Source organism: Maniola hyperantus, chromosome Z (assembly GCF_902806685.2).
Source record: "Maniola hyperantus chromosome Z, iAphHyp1.2, whole genome shotgun sequence".
Taxonomy (NCBI): Eukaryota; Metazoa; Arthropoda; class Insecta; order Lepidoptera; family Nymphalidae; genus Maniola; species Maniola hyperantus.
In genome coordinates, this window is record NC_048564.1 from 9,181,271 (window position 1) to 9,194,341 (window position 13,071).

Sequence of the window (13,071 nt, forward strand, 5' to 3'; positions counted from 1 at the left end):
TTTGTCCATTTAGTACTTAGATAACTTTTATTTCTACATCATTATATTATATTGATGAACATCTGTACCTGTTCAATTAATTCTCTAAGTTTCTGTAGCTTTTCTTCAGCATCTTTGCGTCGATATTCTAATTCCGATTGTCTAATTTGGACATTTTCTAATTTTGACTGGACGATCGGATCCATATTTCGAATATCTGTTACTGTAAGTGTAATATTTATTATAATAATTATATCTATTGGGCACACTTACACAACATATAACCATTTGAATATAAAATTCCAAACAAGAATCACGCATTTTATGTGTAATCTTTAACTTACTCAAACTTTCTACATTAGATGTCATTTTTTGGGCATCATCAGCCAATTTTGGTAGAGTCTGCGCCCATTCCTTGCTATTAGAAAGTTCGCTTGAAAGATGAGACATGGTATCTATTGTAGAGTTTACAATTTTAGCTACTGTATCTGCCTTATTTGTTTCATTTCCTAGTGTTATTTGCGGTGAAAGTGGAAGAGACCTAAAATTATATATATAAAGTAGGAAAGCACTCATTTTATTTCAGTAATGTTATTACTAGTTAGTAAACTACTCACAATTGTATAGCATTATTCTCATCATCTGCATAGCTAAAAGTGAAAGACGCATTCGTAAGCGCTTCCTTAGCCAAAGTAAGATTTGGTTTCAATTGTTGCTCGACAATTTCAAGAGCTTTTAAGGCTGCTTTCGAAAGAGCGAGAGAACGTGCTCGTGCTGGCTCGACGGTGTTATTTAATCTGTTATTCTATTGAACAAATAATAATGTTGATAAAATTATACTTAAAATCTAGATCACTGTAACAAATAATACTTCTGATTTAATATCTAGAGCACTATAAGAAATCAGAACAATTCAAATCAAACAATAAATAAAAATATAAAAAAAATTCAGTTATGTATTGAGTCATCCAATAATAATTACTTTACAGATAATTTATAACTTTTTATGCTTACAACGTCAGTGATCTCTATAACAGCAGCTTCAGCTTCTTCGCTGGCATTTTCAGCGTGCGAAATTTCTTGAACTATAGAGGAATAGGCAGAAGCTGCGCTGTACGCATGTTGGGTACGTGAGTTATTATTTTCTCGGTCCGCTAAATTTCTTAAATTTTCCGCCTAAAACATATTTAAAAATCCTTTAACGTTTACATACAAAGTTTCTACAGACATTTTTAGATGACTTTAAATGTATTGCAATATTTACGTCTGGAAAAGAATGAAATATCTTACTCTATTTCGCAAATTCCTAGCATGGTTTACTGCCTCATTCGTCAAATTGGTTAGCTCAGGTAATGATTTTATAATTGTTTCTATTGAGTAGCTCATATTTGCGTTGGTATTTTGGATATTTTCTAAGGCAAGGCTCATGTTTCGCGCTTCTTCCTTTGTTTTGCCGGTGAAAAGAGTTGCATTGCTGATATCAAATGCGGAGTCAATTAAATCTTTCATGGCTGCACTATTTAATTTTGTTACAGACGAAACTTTGTTCTCGAATTTCGCCTTTCTGCACGGAGAAATTAAAACAGCTTATTATTACACTTGTACTAACATAAAAAAAACACTTGACATGTTTTATTTAGATATTTTAGCCTCTAACCTGTTATTTGCATTTAGATTTTCTGCTTCCGAAGCGATGTGCTCTGCCAAATCGGTGTATTCAAGCATTTCTTGTAATTTAGATTTCAGCTTACGAGTTTCGTTAATCAGTGATTCGAATTTCTGCAATTGATATTTTTATGTGAACTAAGCTGTATGACATATTAAGATCAAACAAAATCAAAAATTAATTAAAAAGAAAAATATTTATAAGTTTTCCGTACCTTAACTTGCTCGTTTACTGGTATTACGAAAATGTTCATTCGTTCTACTTGTTGGGACGCATTTATATAGGCATTGACAGCTTGCACTTCCTTAGGTTTCAAATTTTTTTCTATTTGAAAGATAATGAAAAAAATGTGTTTATTAATAAGATATTATTTCAGTGCGACTATATTACCTCTGAAGTGCCTTTGACATAGTGGAACTATGTCAAATATCAACCATTTTAGAATTGGATATTCAACTGCAGTACTTAGTTTGGATTGAACCTGCAAGCTGCTGTATATAAGCTGTTATATGTATAATTGTATAATATTTGTTAATTTGATAGATATCTTGACAGTTTAGTTAGTTCACAGAAAAGTTGGTTGGTACATATGTACCTATCTACATCGAATTAAGATATAAATAAACTAAAGAAAAATACCGTGAAATAAGTTCAAAATCATTATAATGGAACTAACCAGCAATATCGCTCTTAATTTGCCTCGCTTCTGATAGTGCACTGTCTATTTTCGGTTGTTGACTTAATTCCAGCCCAGTTGCTATATCTGATACATGGGATACGACTTCCTTAGCTTTGTCGCTATTCTCTCTTACAGAAGCTAGAACGTTCCCGGCAGTATTAGTCAAATCTGCAGCTCTTAAAATTTGTTTATCACTGTCCGTTGCTGCGAATTCGGCCTAGAAATCATGTAAAAAATATTTTAAATCTTTTTTTTTTTGTTTAACCTGTTCATATATTGTCATTTCATCCAAATTGTTTAGAGATTTTCAGCTACTTTCTATTGCCCGTTTGAGGTAAAATTGTACAAATACGTGTGGTTTGGATAAAAATACATGATTGTGGTTTTTGACCATGAGTGTCTTTGATGATAGGTGAGCTGCAAAATATGTCTCGCTGATTGCTATGGAAGGACAGTTGAATTCGGACTCGTTGGACATGATAGAGATGGAAAGTGGGTACTGAAATTCATACACGGCATATATGACAGTATGATCGTGTTTGGAATTAGGTACATATACACTTATATATTTTGTTTTCATGTTTAAAGTTACATTTCTTTTTAGTGCATTCAAAAAAGTTTTAACTTTTAACTTATTTATACATTTATTTTATTTAGATTCGGCTTATTGAAAAAGAATTTGTTTTGAATAAATCATTAAACATATGATGTAATGAAAATATATACATTTGCATGCATCTTACCGATCGAAGAAGGTTTTTCGCATTGGTTTCAAGAGCTTTTACAGCCGATGTAACTTCGCTCAATTCCACATTTCTTAGTTCTGTAACTTTGGGCTTTAAAAGTTCAGTTTGATTTGATATATAATTTAACCGTTGTGTAGTAAAGAATGAATCTGCTTTATCCTAAAAATATATAACAAATATAAAAGTGTATAAAAACATATTATTATAAATATAACATTGAAATACAAAAACCGATAAAATTAATATTGATTATATTTTATAATATTAGCTTACCTTGAAATCAAATGTTTCGTTACTCAACAAATCCCTCAAATCTTCGACCGTAAAGATTAGAGCATCCGTACATGAGTCACATTCTAAACAGCCATCTTGAGGTATTAATACCCATCTAGTAGAAAATAATAATACATTGTAGTTTCGTAATATACCTAAGTAATATCTAACGTTTAAAAATGTTTATTTCTCTAGTTCTGTTTTGTATTACAAGTGTTGCATATATTTTTAAACGGTTCTCCTTGATGTGCTATTCAGTAAGAGATAAGATCGCGGGTTCTAATCTCTGGTTGGTTCGAAATAAGATATTGGGATTTCTGTCAAAAAATTAAGCTAACAAAGTCAAGCAGTAGAATCCCGAAAGTTATCAATGTTGCATCCCTGTGCTTCAAAGAGCACGTAAAGCTTATTGGACCTATGCCTATCTCCATTCGTGTTGGATTGCCACCCCATCAGACTATGAGAGTGACGGAATATAATATCCACCTATGTTTGCGTACACACTACTGCTTGAAATTCGGGAAGGAGAACATTATTGTATACCTACTGTACGAGGGAATAGGGAATATCTTCACCCATCTGTGAAACGTATTTTGACCCGAATGCGGCAAAGCGAAAACGAAGGGATATGATTTTGGTAGTCTATGTATGTATGTATGTTTGTACCTATGTGTGTTCCACTGTAGTGGCTAAACTACTGATCCTATTTTGATAAATGAGTTGTCAATTGAGTTGTTGTTATAGTCCGAATGACGTAGGCTACATTTCATACGAACAAAATGGATCTGACGGATGTTACATCCAAAAAAGTGGAGGTCTTAAATTTTTTTGCTATTGTATCGATTGGGATGTCAAATGAAAGAGGAAAAAATACTGATTTCATAAATATAAAATATATACTATACTTAAAAAAATACCACGTGATAAAAACCTAATTTTCACTATAATATTTCAGCGTTTATTAAGATGAATGTAGTTAATCGGGTTTTAGTTTTCAACTTTATGTTGTTTATAAACAGATTAACAGCTTGTACTTATTATACCCATAAAAATCCTTTAAAATATTCAGAATGAAGGTAAGATTGATAAAAAAATACGGTTAAAGAATGAAGATGAGGTTTCAACTATTATGCACCACTTTTATTGGTACTAAAGAGGTAAAATATTCTAATATAGGCACTTGTTCCAAAGAATTGATGATGGTATGGAGTTATAAGGTTTGAATATATGTGGCAAATAACTTAAAATATGATAAAGTGAGTCTTCTTCTGAAATTACATATTTTTTTAAATTTTAACGGTACCATTTACTTAGTTACAGTGCCACCATTTTTTAGTAGAGTATTCCATTTTCTTGTCAACATTTTCTTCTTCTTACCGTACAATATTTTTGGTACGAACAAATAAAAAAAAGGAGCAGAGAAATTAACATATAGTACCTGTCTGGACAACGATCACATTTTTCTCCAATAACGCCAGGCAGACATTCGCACTGTCCAGTGGCATTGCACATGAATCCAATCGAGTATCCCTTGTTACAGTTACAACCTACAACCCAAATTTTATGGTGTATAAACATGAAAAATTAACGAAAGATAAAACTACGGGAAAAAATTTACTAACGGTCACATCCTTTCCTTGTGTAATTCCAGTAACCTGCTGCACATTGATCACAGTGTGTCCCAGTCACACCTTTTTCGCATCTAAAACCATAACATTCACGTATAACTCAACACTTCGAAACAAATCGATGTGATAATCAAGTATCTGTCGATTAATGTAAATACCTGCATTTCCCAGTATTGTCATCACACTGAGTGGATTCTGAAGCAATGCCACAATTACAGGCTGTGCAACCCTGTCCGCTCTTTAAGCCCCAATAATCAGGCAGACACTGATCACACATTGCTCCGATTACCCCGGGACGACAAACGCAAGTGCCAGTGGTCGGATCGCATCGTTCCATGCCGTAGTCATCACAGACACAGGCTAGTAAAAAATATATTTATTAGATACCGACTATAGTCTTGCCGAAAATAAAGACAAAGATCATTGTGACACTTTGAAGCAGCACTTGTAAAGCTTGTTTAAATTATTTGGTCTCTTTAAACGTACTGTTATAAATTTAAGTAATCTGTAAAACAAAATTGTAATCCTATTTGGCCTTATTTTCAGTCTGTTATTATGTAAAATTATATTATATGTATCGCTGTTGATTGCAAATAAACGAATAAAAATAAAAAATAAAAAAAAGTATGTAAGTACAAGACTTTTCACTGCAAACCATGTTTTTTATATTCGGATTTCAGACAGGTATGATAATTATTTATTGACTAGCTGATGGCCGCGACTACGTCCGCGTGGAATTAGGTTTTTACAAATCCCGTGAGAATCCTTTGGTTTTCCAGGATAAAAAGTAGCCTATGTCACTCTCCAGGTCTTTATCTATACCCATGCAAAAGATCACGTCAATCCATTGCACCATTGCGACGTGATTGAAGGACAAACCAACAAAGCCACAAACCAACAATCAAACACACTTTCGCATTCATAATAAGGATACTGATTTTCACCTGTACAGTTTTTGGAGAAGATTGCGTCACCAAAGAAACCAGGAGCACATAAGTTGCAAGCAGCCCCAGCAGTGTTGTTAACGCATTTAAGGCAATTTCCTGTAATACTGTCACAAGAACCAGGATCCTCGGTGTTTATGTTCCCGGAACAGTTACAAGGTTTGCAATAGTCACCTGTAAATAAAAACAATATAAGTATGTACATAGGTACCGTTTAAAAGGCTCTTGATAGAAGTAATTGAGTACATATATAGTGCATAATTATAAAATACAAATTAGTAGTTAGTGGATTTGTGTTTTTAAATTCCCACGGGAACTCTTTCATTTTTTGGGATAAAAGTAGCGTGTCGTTCTCCAGGTCTTTAAATATGCAAAAACTCACGCCGATCTGTTTTTACGCTGATTGAAGGACACACTACCAAACAAAACACTTTCACATTCATAATATGGGTAGGGATTTATTTATTCACTAGCTGATGCCCGCGACTTTGTTCGCGTGGATTTAGGTTTTTAAAATTCTCATGGGAACTCTTTAATTTTCCGGGATAAAAATAGCCTATTTCACTCTCCAGGCCTTTAACTATACCCATGCAAAAATCACGTCGATCCGTTGCTCCGTTGCGACGTGACTGAAGGATAAACCAACCAACCAATAAACAAACACACTTTCGCATTTATAATAAGGGTACTGATTAGCTTTAATTTGAAAAATAAATACGGCCATAGCGTAAAAAGATGAATAGTACAACAAATACAGATTTCCATAATAAAGCTTACCGATTCGCTCAGGAATACCATAATATCCGGCAGCACAGTACTCGCACCTCGCTCCTCCATAACCCGGCTTACAAATACACGATATAAGCGATCCGTTATCACTCAAATCGCAACCATAAGCAAAACTAAAAAAAAAACACTATGTTAAAACTATATAAACAACAAAATAGGCACAAAGTTAAGTACATGTTACAGTATAAGCAAGTACATAATAATAGGTATATAACATTTATTACCGATACTGCTTCCCCAATAAAGGAATTATTTGTTTATTATTTATTTATTACCAGCTTATGCTCGCGACTTCATTCGCGTGGCCAAACAAATTTCCAACCCCTATTTTACCCCTTTAGGGGTTTAATTTTCAAAAATTCTTTTTTAGCGGATGTCTACGTCGTAATAGCTATCTGCACACCAAATTTCAGCACGATCCGTCCAGTTAGTAATTTGAGCTGTGCGTTGATAGATCAATCAGTCAGTCCAGTCAGTCAGCTTTTGCTTTTTATATACTTATATAGATAGCATGAACGTACAAAAAAAACAGGAACTTACTTGTTGGAGGCATTTGGTATGGGACAAGCGCAAATTAGACAGTCTCTAGGAGTACCGATCGTTGCGTCGCCGTGATACCCAGAGATACACTGTTCACAGTGATCACCCTCGGTGTTGTCGGTACAACCCTAAGAAAATAATATAAAATGGAAAATACTAATTTTGATAACAAACGACGTGAGGAGATTTTACAAGCAAATATTCTATGTGACGCGGTCGGGCTACCTTTGACCTCTAACTTTTCAGATTGCATTTTAAGCAATTAGATATTGGTTGCTTTAACGATGAAAGAAAACATCGTGAGAAAATCTGCATACCTCAGAGTTCTCCATAAAATTCCCAGGTGTGTAAAGTCTGCCAATCCGCACTTGACCAGGTGAACAGTGGCCTAAATCCTTCTTCTTCTGAGAGAAGACCCATGCTCAGTAGTGAGAAATGGGCTAAAGGTTGTATTGTAATGATGACAATTATGGACATCTTTTAAACATTTAATTAGTTCACGGCTCTAATTACCTACCTACTGAGAATAAGTTAGTTAGTAGCTAGGGATATAATTACCAAACAAATTCCAGTATTAACATCACACTCCTTGGAATGTCCATTGCATTGGCATGGAACACAAAATCCTGCATGAGGTCCAGAGCTAACTCTGTAGTGCCCTTCAGCGCACTGTTCACAAGAGAGGCCTCTATATGCCTTTGGACACTGGCACTCTTCTATCGACAAAGCTCTTCTATCCGGCATCGCGTTATATTCCTCTTCCCCAATATCCAAAGTGACTCCCATTAATCTACAAACGGGGAAAAGATTTGTAAAGAACTCGGATGCATCGTGAGCTCATGATTAAGAACTATAGAAATCAAAATAAGTATAGAAAATTTTAAAGACGCTTGTGATTGTCGCTGCGCTTATTTAGGAGTTTTGCATTAAACACCCTGAATTCTTCGTAACTAGGCTAAAAAACATCGAAAAAGTTGGTGAAGTGAATACAGTCGTGTTATAAATCCATACTAATATTATAAATGCGAAAGTGTGTCTGTTTGTCTGTCCGTCTGTCTGTCTGTCTGCTAGCCTTTCACGGCCCATCCGTTCAACCGATTTTGACGAAATTTGCTACAGAGATAGCTTGCATCCCGAGGAAGGACATAGGCTACTTTTTGTCCCGGAAAATCAAAGAGTTCCTTTGAGATCCACGCGAAATAAGTCGCGGGCATCATCTAGTAATAAAATAAAATTATTGTACCTTACATCTGCATAGTAATTAAAAAATATATAAAAACCTGGTCGTCACAGCTTCATGCCAATACGTAGCTCTAATATAAATATTGGTGATATTAACCAAAACATTCATAAACTGGTCTCTTGAAATTGGAGATCCGTCTATGTTAGTAAATTCGTTTTCTGATATTCTAACACTGTGAACCCAGTTTTCAACTGATGGTGGTTGTTCTATACTATTGTGTACAATGAAACCATTCGATCCTTCAATAATGACGTCAGGTGCAGCTATAGCATGTCCGTTCTCACGTGTTGTATAAAAAATGGAGTATGTAAGATATCCCCCATAAGATGTCAGACGTTTACCTAAATGTGGAACATAAAAATATTTGATTATATTTAGATAAGCTTAGTCAAATTCAGATACCTAATGGGATTTTGTATTATTTAAATAATAAAAATATTTTTGTAAATGGTGAGAGTAACGAAAAAGAACATTGGAATAGCTTACCTAGATAGTAGTTAGGCGCACCGAAATATACAACTTTTTGTAGACCATCTTCATTGCTTGCGAGATCGGCGCCTATTACAGAATCGTTCAAAACATTCGGACTAATAGTCAAGGGGTAAATATTCAACGTACGACTAGTTTCCATATTTACTAGATACCAATCACTCATGCCATTTATCTGTAAAAGAATTGGATTAATGTGACAGTTAAAGGGGAAAAACAGTAAAATAATTTAGGAATAAGAAATTTAGGAATTTATTATAAATTTTAATTTAGGAATACGGATCTTAATTTAAGGAACAGACGAAATTCATGCTTGGATTGTTTCTTTTATGAATTGAAATTGTCGTCGTGGGCTACAATGGTCGTCCACTTCTATTAAAACTTAGGTGATTTGGTTGGGTTAGATTATTTGAATAGGTATTTTGTAAGGGATTTTCTACTACAATTTGTTGTACCTCGGTAGTCTACTAATTTAATAATTAAGTACAGGTTGTCGTGTACCTCAGCCCATGATAAATATGAGCTACTGCATCTGGTTGTTTTTCCAAAACAATAACACTTTGTGCATCCATCTGGGTTGTCCGATTGGAGGTTGAAGTATTCTTCTTTGCAGATGCTGCAGTCCTAATGAAATCATGTAACATGTTATTATGTACAGTGCAATTAGTACTGAAATAGATTGAAAAAATACTAATTTTGGTGTTTTTATGGTTCCGTATCTCTAAAGACAAAAGAAACCATTATAGGATTACTTTGTTGTCAGTCTGTATGTCGTGTCTGTCAAGATCCGTCAAGGGAATCAAAACTTATACTTCCGTACGTTCCGTACTGTAATCATGAAATTAGTGTATTAATACAAGTCGTGTGCAAGTTCAACTTGCACTTGACAGGTTTTTTTAATTAGATCACTTACCTGACCCCTGACATGTTTCTTACAGAAACATTGAGCAGTGTTTTGATCGCATACGTCATCCGTAGTGCCATCTTCATTACACGTACATCGAAGACAATCGGGAAAAGCATAATGTCCTGGGACGCAGTGGTCGCATACCCGTCCGATTACATTTTCTTTACATCTGACAAAAAATATTTAAGGCTAAGTATAAAATAAATAATCAACAGGATACGTCCTTGGCTTAGGGTAACCGTTAAACTACTTACTCGCAGTTTCCACTATCGGCTTCACATTGCAACTGGTTGTCAACTATACCCAACGGATTACAATTACAGTCATCGCAACCACGCTGTACGTCAAAGTTGAACGTATAAGGTTTACAACGATCACAATTTTCTCCTTCTACATTTTTTGGGCAGATACATTCACCTAAAATAAAAGTTGTTTTGAAGTTTTACGATATATACATAATGTATATTTGCTGCCTGGGATGAATATATCAATATCTGTAAATATCTTAAATTTACCGTTCTCGTCACAAATGGCCGTCGAAGGGCAATGGCACGGCCTGCAGTTGGGGAACCCATAATAGCCGGTTCTGCAAGCGCTACAAGTTCTGCCGACCACATTGTCCTTGCACGGACATTGGCCTCCGAAGGTGTTGCATTCCAGTTCCGTGGACCCCAAGAAGTCACAAAAGCAACTCAGGGCCCCACTGTTGTATTCCGCTGTTATCGAAAACATCGCATCGCGGCAAAATCCTGTGAGACAAAGTTTTTATGTACCGGTGTACCGGTTAGAATGGAGTCACCATTGCGTGCTAGACGTATGGAATATAGATGCACAAAGAATAGTTTTAATATGGATCCATGTGGGGACATGGATCCATACCGCCTGCATGCGAAATCAACTGAACCAAATTGTTGTAAATAGAAATTTTCAAATATAGACCATTTACAAAATACTTATACTTAACCAAAAAGCGTTCTATTTATAACATAGTTGTCACCTGTTTCATTGGTAGCTATGTAATAGTGGTTCATAGCACATTTCTCGATAAACTCTCGAGTATAATCAATCATATTAGCTTCTTTAAGTACTGAGTCTTTAAAATCTGGGTTTGCAATGACGAGAACGTAATCCAGCCATACTTCTTTGCTATTACCCCCCTGTCACGGAAAAGAATTTGGTTAAATATCCTACTGTTTAATATAGTCAAGTATAAAATAATATACGTACAAGAGATGTTGCACACTGAAGATTCGGAAAAACTTATAGTGATATATTTTGTTACCTTGAATTCGATTGTGAAGTTCTCCGAAACACTAAATTGCGTATTTCCCTCAGTTTGTTTGATTAGGGCTCTACATCCAGAATTGGAGGGGCAATGTTCCACAGCAATAGATGCATCGTATTGTTGGCCATCAGTGGTTAGATTTATTTTCATATTACTTTCTGTAAACATAGAGCGTCTATTCTTCACTATTCAATTTAAGTGAAAATGATTTTCACCTATAATAATTGTTTTTGAGCACACCCACAATACACCTCATTAAGTCACACTTTCCCCAGGTTGACTGGGAGATAAGGAGCCTTGAGTCCGCCTTTTGTATGAATTATAAAGTATGGATGGATCGTGTGGGCAACGTGAAGTTATTTGATTATGTTTATGTATCCCAAGTATTATTTTAAAGACTAGATGATTCCCGCGACTTCGTCCGCGTGGATTTGCTTTTAAGAGTCTCGTGGGAACTCTTTGATTTACCGGGATAAAAGAAGCCTATATCCTTCCTTGGGATGCACGCTATCGCTGTACCAAATTTCGTCAAAATCGGTTGAACGGATGCGCCGTGAAAGGCTAGCAGACAGACAGACAGACACACTTTTGCATTTATAATATTAGTATGGATTATTGCTATTTATTTATTACCTGGATGATCCGGTTGATAATAATGTACTACAAACATGTAATCCCCAGGAGATGGCACTTTGGATTCTATTTTCACAGAGTCTGATCCTGGTGCAAGGTACACTACTATTGTAGAGTTGTCTAGAATTGGAGGCCTAAGATCTCTGTCCCCTCCTGTGCCTGATTCTATTTCAACCTTAATCAAAATAATAATATTCATCAGCAATATGATACAATACAATCTTAATGCTAAAAAAAATTGCGAGACATTTCACCACGGCTTCTTCATCTTTCATACCTTCTTAGAGTCAACAGCAGTGGAGAAGACGGCGGGACTACAGCGACCATCGTGACGCAGGCAGTATGGTCGCGGGATAATGTAGTCAAGATGCCATTCCGATTCTGGAATCGCGATTATTGATTTGATTCCAGCGAGCGTACCAGTATCACCCTGCAACAGTGACCACAGTGTCAACTTATAAGGATCTGAAGCCATAATTAATAAGTACTGTATCTATCATGATTGATAGCAAAAGTATATTACGAGCTTGTAAATCTTACTGACGAATTTCGTCCAGGGGGATCAGCGATCAGAATGTAGATTTACTGAAAAAAGCCAGCAAGAAACTCAGCAGTTGCTATTTTCAAATCATAAAAGGTTACAATATGTAACAATACAACTACTCCATCTTATGGGCAACTGAAAGCCGGTTGCTTGCAAGCAACTTTGTCACTAAAAAAATCCTCAAATGTATAATAGCCTCAACTTAATAAGTGTGTTATTACGAAATGTTTAAATTGGTGTAGTGGTAAATAATGAATTAAAATTTAAAAAAAAACACGAATCATAACTTACATCCAAGTATACAACGTTGTTGGGTTCTTGAATGTTAAAAGAGTAAATTTTTGACAAATCGTCTACAACAACTTGTCTACAAGGTGTCGTATATGGGCAATCGTTTAAATTTGCTAAAGCATTTGATTCTGGTCCATCTCCTGACTGAAATCTCATTGTGACTACTCCTCTAGGTGACAATTCGTAATGCTCAGTGGAGTTGGACTGGCTGATTGTCAAAGCTGTTCTATTGACAGGGGTAACATATTCTATAATCATTATATAACGCCCACTTGGATATATCTTCATGTTAAAGTGAAGTTCATTTTGGACGTTGTTTATAATCGGCATCTCATTCGGTTTTACATTGTACTCCTTTAATTGCTAGAATGTAAAATGAAAACGTAAGTTCATTAATGTTTCATTATGTATCATAAAAGTTCACATTATATTATT

The 13,071-nt window shown here is 35.2% G+C and overlaps 1 protein-coding gene across 1 annotated transcript in view; it reads right to left on the minus strand.

Annotated features, from left to right (window-relative positions):
- Positions 1-13,071, minus strand: part of LanA (laminin subunit alpha) — a 45,005-nt gene that overhangs the window by 11,745 nt on the left and 20,189 nt on the right. The window contains exons 20-47 of the mRNA XM_034983399.2: positions 12,637-12,999; positions 12,079-12,231; positions 11,802-11,976; positions 11,166-11,326; positions 10,881-11,040; positions 10,399-10,632; positions 10,138-10,300; positions 9,890-10,052; positions 9,478-9,600; positions 8,974-9,151; positions 8,525-8,828; positions 7,803-8,034; positions 7,245-7,372; positions 6,693-6,817; positions 5,916-6,089; positions 5,130-5,331; positions 4,966-5,045; positions 4,782-4,890; positions 3,344-3,458; positions 3,068-3,229; positions 2,322-2,541; positions 1,860-1,969; positions 1,637-1,758; positions 1,270-1,543; positions 994-1,155; positions 597-784; positions 324-520; positions 69-202 (exon numbers count right to left, since the gene is read on the minus strand). Of these exons, the coding sequence (XP_034839290.1) occupies positions 69-202; positions 324-520; positions 597-784; positions 994-1,155; positions 1,270-1,543; positions 1,637-1,758; positions 1,860-1,969; positions 2,322-2,541; positions 3,068-3,229; positions 3,344-3,458; positions 4,782-4,890; positions 4,966-5,045; positions 5,130-5,331; positions 5,916-6,089; positions 6,693-6,817; positions 7,245-7,372; positions 7,803-8,034; positions 8,525-8,828; positions 8,974-9,151; positions 9,478-9,600; positions 9,890-10,052; positions 10,138-10,300; positions 10,399-10,632; positions 10,881-11,040; positions 11,166-11,326; positions 11,802-11,976; positions 12,079-12,231; positions 12,637-12,999 (4,911 nt within the window). The remainder of the gene's footprint in view (positions 1-68; positions 203-323; positions 521-596; positions 785-993; positions 1,156-1,269; positions 1,544-1,636; positions 1,759-1,859; positions 1,970-2,321; positions 2,542-3,067; positions 3,230-3,343; positions 3,459-4,781; positions 4,891-4,965; positions 5,046-5,129; positions 5,332-5,915; positions 6,090-6,692; positions 6,818-7,244; positions 7,373-7,802; positions 8,035-8,524; positions 8,829-8,973; positions 9,152-9,477; positions 9,601-9,889; positions 10,053-10,137; positions 10,301-10,398; positions 10,633-10,880; positions 11,041-11,165; positions 11,327-11,801; positions 11,977-12,078; positions 12,232-12,636; positions 13,000-13,071) is intronic.